The sequence below is a fragment of the Paramormyrops kingsleyae genome, chromosome 5, assembly GCF_048594095.1.
Source record: "Paramormyrops kingsleyae isolate MSU_618 chromosome 5, PKINGS_0.4, whole genome shotgun sequence".
Lineage (NCBI taxonomy): Eukaryota > Metazoa > Chordata > Actinopteri > Osteoglossiformes > Mormyridae > Paramormyrops > Paramormyrops kingsleyae.
The window spans coordinates 4,881,666-4,887,469 of NC_132801.1; the positions used below are offsets into that span (position 1 = coordinate 4,881,666).

The 5,804-nt window shown below is 46.9% G+C and overlaps 1 protein-coding gene across 1 annotated transcript; it reads left to right on the forward strand.

Annotated features, from left to right (window-relative positions):
• The first annotated feature begins 1,687 nt into the window (after window positions 1-1,687).
• Window positions 1,688-5,491, forward strand: sox9a (SRY-box transcription factor 9a). Its single transcript, XM_023827932.2, has 3 exons — window positions 1,688-2,599; window positions 2,992-3,242; window positions 3,636-5,491. The coding sequence occupies exons 1-3, from the start codon at window positions 2,163-2,165 to the stop codon at window positions 4,439-4,441; spliced, it is 1,494 nt and encodes a 497-aa protein (XP_023683700.2). The 5' UTR covers window positions 1,688-2,162; the 3' UTR covers window positions 4,442-5,491.
• The last annotated feature ends 313 nt before the right edge of the window (window positions 5,492-5,804 follow it).

The window sequence follows — 5,804 nt, forward strand, 5'->3', positions numbered from 1 at the left end:
TACAACAAAAAGAAACGCACGTTAACCACTAAAATCCCAATACCGCTTTATCAAATGCGCATGGAATCAAAACTATATAATACATCTTTGTTTATAACTTTTTACATACTAACCTAAATTGCATGGAAATTATGATTATTTGCTTATCTAGTTCTGTAAAAGGCAGTTAATCGTGATACTAAATAATGTACGTTTGAGTCCATCTACGTAGCGGCGAATATCAATCATCGTCACTGTGACGCGAAAGGCGCCTCGTCGTGGGTCCACAGTAGCCGCCCCGCCTCCTGCAGTCAGCGCACTGGGAGCGACCTCCGTCCCTCCAGTTCTCTTAAAAGCGACACCCCGTGTGAGGATAAGCAGGACTCCGAGGGAGGGGGAGGCGCGACACAGCCCACCTTGTTAAGGTCCGTGTGTTACAGTGTTGTTACCAAACCACCTTTCCAACATAAATTTCCCGAGAAGTATAGGCCTAATTCTGTTAAGAGAAGTGTTTCAAAAGATTGTTGATGTTTCTCACTTAATATTTTAAGCGATGTGTGGCAGTCGTAGGCTATATGAGCTAGAATGATACAGATATCAAACTGAAAACTTCACCCACTCGCAGCCCCTTACTGAATGGTTGGATGGTTGGATGAATGGATAGATGGATGAAAGCTATACTTTTAAATGTATATTGTTTTGCCATTTCCCCTTTTCATTTCGCCAATATAATACAAATAACGATGTAGTCCCCAAGAAATGCACTTATACGTAACATATTAAGGTAAATAATAAATAAATCGTGATTGTTTGTCTTTTTGTCATTATTCTTAGTGAAACATCAGCATTCCGACTAATTGGCTATAAAAGCAATAACAAATGCTCTCCCGCAATCTGAGCTCCGAAAGCGCTCTTTCTGCGACCGCCGGCTGGCCCGGCATCATGGACTGATATCCCCCCCTATCGGTGAAAGCAAGACGCGGGCAAACTTGGCTGAGAGGCGCACCGTGTTTCGGTTCGCAGAGATACGGCATCGGAGGGCACTGTTTGCGTCCTGGAGAAGGAAGTTCCGTCCTAGCAGCTTTGATTAACCTTCCTTTCCATCTCGAAATTACTTTCTGGCATTTGACAGCGCAATTCCAGCAGCGCTTCTGGAGAGAATGGAGCTGATGTGGATCACTCTGAATGTAAAAAGACTCGAAGGAGAAAGATGAGATGACGTTGGAGTGGATTTATTGCCCTCTTGTCACAATATCCAGCATTTATTTTGTAATATTACATAATCTCCCGTTTCAAATTTGGCCACTAGCAATACTGCTGTTACTATCACCAACGCAATAAACGCTAAGATTTCTACCACTGTTATATTACTAAGAAATTGTATCATGGCTAACATATTACTTTTCCTCTCTTAGAACTATTACAACTAATAATAACCAAATAATAAAACTCATACTACTGCTGATTGACGGACATTGGTATTATTTTCATTGCGTCCAAAGCAAGTCATTACTTTATATTGCATTAAATTTACCATATTATGGCCAAAACAGACGCCAAAGGGAGCGACTGAGTCACAAAACTTTTTATTTGAAGCAAATAAATCAAATATACACACACCCCTTGTAGGAGCAGAACTCTTAAAACGAAGCTGACTTCGCCTGTTGAATTTATTTAGGAGTTCAATATACAGGAGCTTATTAGTTAAGACTGGGGGCGGTGGTAGCAGGTCTCCTCCCTAAGATATGCCGGCCAATCGGACGCCGCTCTTCAGGTGACGAACCGATAAAGTGTGACTGCAGGAGCGCCGACGCTCCGAAACTCTCAGGCGACTTGGGAATAGCTGTGGGCAGGGAGGCTCTGCACTCTTAGTCCGCGAAAGTCCGCTGGAGAAAGCGCTCGCAAAACCTTGCATGTCACTCTCCGGGGTGCCGAGAATCTCAGTCGACTTTCAAAGGGACATCTGAGATTTTTTCGAAAACTTTTTCTTTTGGAGAAATTACAGTTTGACGCTTTATTTTACTTTATTCTTTAAATACAACTTTTAATAACTTAGTATTTTGCAACAAAAAATACTCTAACAAAACCGAAGAAGTTTTTTTTCCCGTTTTTTTTTCTCAGCCGTCATTTTTTAGAGCCTCGGTTTATTTCTTCTGTACTTGTGCATCCCATCATTTTTTCGCATGAATCTACTCGATCCATTTCTGAAAATGTCAGACGAGCAAGATAAGTGCCTTTCTGACGCCCCCAGCCCGAGCATGTCGGAGGACTCCGCGGGATCCCCTTGCCCGTCCGGATCTGGCTCCGACACAGAGAACACCCGACCCTCCGAGAACGGCATGATGGGACCCGACGGTCAGAGGGGTGACTTCAAGAAGGACGAGGAAGACAAATTCCCCTTGTGCATCCGAGAGGCGGTGTCCCAGGTGCTGAAGGGCTACGACTGGACTCTGGTCCCGATGCCCGTCAGGGTGAACGGCACCAGCAAGAACAAACCGCACGTCAAGAGACCGATGAACGCCTTCATGGTGTGGGCGCAGGCTGCCCGAAGGAAGCTGGCGGACCAGTATCCACACCTACACAACGCGGAGCTCAGCAAGACTTTGGGCAAACTTTGGAGGTAGGTTTCGCGTCCCGTTTGAACCGACTGAAGCTGCTACAGTTGGACCAAGTTTGGTGCGGAATTCAAGAACGATGCTTTATCTGGTTATGTGCAGTTTTGAATGAGTTCAGTATAGTCATTTGGCCTCTATTTGTGCTTTTGTTTTATTCTAATATGAAACTCTGTTATGCATGCATTTTAAAATCATGCTGATTCAAATTAAGCACTGCAAGCCCCCTTCTTCGTCTTACCAGCTTCCAGACAGTGTGCACTTGGCATCAACTTGCAGTTCGCGTTTAGAAACGGGTTTCTGGACCCCAGTCCGTGTATAACATTAAGAGATTTCCAGTTAATCTCTAAATTCGCCTGAACCATTCCTTGCTGCATCCACCAACTTCTCCGTGTTTCAGGTTGCTCAACGAGGGGGAAAAGCGCCCGTTCGTGGAGGAGGCTGAGCGCCTCCGGGTGCAGCACAAGAAGGATCACCCTGACTACAAATACCAGCCGCGGCGCAGGAAGTCAGTGAAGAGCGGCCAGGGCGAGGCGGAGGACGGCGTGGAGCAGACGCACATCTCCCCCAACGCGATCTTTAAGGCGCTGCAGCAGGCGGACTCGCCCGCCTCCAGCATGGACGAAGTGCACTCTCCCGGAGAGCACTCCGGTAGGGCTTCACACCGCCATATATACATGCGATTTCTAGTGTAAAGGATACTAATTAAATTATTCATGGGTGTCTCTAAATTATATCCCAAGCCGAGAGAGATTCTAACCATAATATACATACATATATAAATCATTAAAAACTTTATGGGGGCTATCGTGTAAACATAACACCTGTCTTTACTCTGCCGATTTATGACCCCCTACCCCCACCCCCGGCCCGCCTGGTGAAAACTTTGTATAACAATCCCCCCCCAGTAACTCATAAAGCTTATCTCTCTCCCTTTCCGAAATTCAAAGAACATCCTTATTGGCTTTTATGCTGTGGACGTCATGCCTTTTTACTGATTAATGCCTCCATTATTTTTCCCCCCCTCCAATCTTCCACTCGCAGGCCAGTCCCAGGGGCCCCCCACACCCCCCACCACCCCAAAAACAGATGTGCAGACTGGCAAGGTTGACCTGAAGAGGGAGGGGCGCCCCCTGCAGGAGGGGGCCGGCCGTCAGCTCAACATCGACTTCCGGGATGTAGACATTGGCGAGCTGAGCAACGACGTCATCTCCCACATCGAGACCTTCGACGTCAACGAGTTCGACCAGTACCTCCCTCCCAACGGTCATCCCGGGGCGCCAGTCAGCGGCGCGGGCCATGGGGCTGGGGCTGCAGTCTCGTACGGGGGCAGCTACAGCATGGCTGCCACACCCCCGGCCTCCCAGACCGGCTCGACAGGCAGCGGGGGCAGTGGACATGGCTGGATGTCCAAGCAGCAGCAGCAGCAGCAGCAGCAGCATCCCCTGCCCAGCCTGGGCGGGGACCAGGGGCAAACCCAGCAGAGGGCTCCACACATCAAGACGGAGCAGCTAAGTCCCAGCCACTACAGCGAGCAGCCAGGCTCCCCCCAGCACGTCAGCTATGGCTCCTTCAGTCTACAGCACTACACCACCTATCCCGCCATCACACGCTCCCAGTATGACTACTCCGACCACCAGGGCGGCGCTACCGGCAGCAGCACCTACTACAGCCACGCCTCCGGCCAAGGCTCCGGCCTCTACTCCACCTTCAGCTACATGAGCCCCGGGCAGAGACCCATGTACACCCCCATCGCAGACAGCGCCGGTGTGCCCTCTGTAGGCCAGACGACCCACAGCCCCCAGCACTGGGAGCAGCAGCCTGTCTACACCCAGCTGTCCAGGCCCTGAGCTTAAAGGGACCCCCCCCAAACCCACACCCCACATTGCCCCCACCTGCCCTCCAAAGTGGGGAGAGATGCTTCAGACCTGAACACGGGACGCTGGACTCGAACACTGAGAATAATGGCTCACGCGTGCCTTTTTTTTACACTCAGAGTTGTGATTATATATTTTTAGCCATAATTACAAAAAAAAAAATCTTAAAGACTCCTCTGTGAGGATATATTAATTATGAATATTTTAGTATGTACTGTGTATGTTTCTTCCACTTTGACGGTTTATTCTGGGAGATTTTTCCCGTGTTTGTAGGTAATAACTTGGTTCCATCCCTCCTCGTAGGGCAGTTTGATTAAACCCTTGTTAAAGCTCCGTGTGTAGAAGGTTCCAGAATGGTGAAGCCTGTGCGGATTTGGAGAATCACAGCTAAGTTAGTGTAGCCTTTGGGTCCATTCGCCGGCCCCCTTCACAGCTGTAGTCTTTTAACCCATTTAATTTATTAGCATTAATTTTATTATAAAGTAATTATTTGCATTTTGTTTCTTTAATACAGCCGAATACAACTAAAAGATCCTGCCCTTCTGAATATAAAAGTTTATTTGCCATTATGTTTCCTGTCAGAAGGGGGTACTTGTTTAAATATGGTACAAATTGTAACCATCTTGTTTATTTATCGTTTGTAAATGCGCCTATTTTAAATCTGTATTTGCTCTCTCTTGGTATCTAGTTGTGTACAGATTACTTTTGATTGTGAAACCTTGATTTGAACTTTTCTTTTTTTTGTTAAAGAAAAACTGGAATAGTTGTTCTTTCATGCAGATCATGGCAAGAGGAATGAAGATGGTAGATTTCCTTTTTCTCAGAGTAACAAGCCTTTTTACTTAAAGGACTTTTCTTATTTCTATGACCTATTTTAGTACTGATTTTGACGAATTTCTAATACGGCTGAACGAAACCTTGTTTTCTTAGATGACTTTAATACGTTACTGCCTTTTGAAGAAGCTTATCTTTTGTATAATATTGTTTGCAATAAAAGAGAAAATGTATTGGGGATAAAACAAATTCTAAGTGAGTCGTGGCGTTTATTCTCTCCTCGCGGAAGTACCCCCCGGCGTTCTCAGTGAACTTGGCCGCACGGTGGTAAACGGACGTGCAAATAAATGCAGTAATGTTTTTTCAGAGGCAACCGGTTTCCGAGGGGCAGTCGCTGTAGCAGCTGTCGCCATGACGTCGATCACCAGCCTCGTATCTCATTCCACCAGATTCTGTCAACTGTGACAGGCGGAGGACTACCCCGCGAGCTTGTGAGAGAGATTTCGTTCGGTGTGGGGGAAGAGAGGGAAGGCCTGCTTTTTGTTTTTTTCTAGAACTTTCT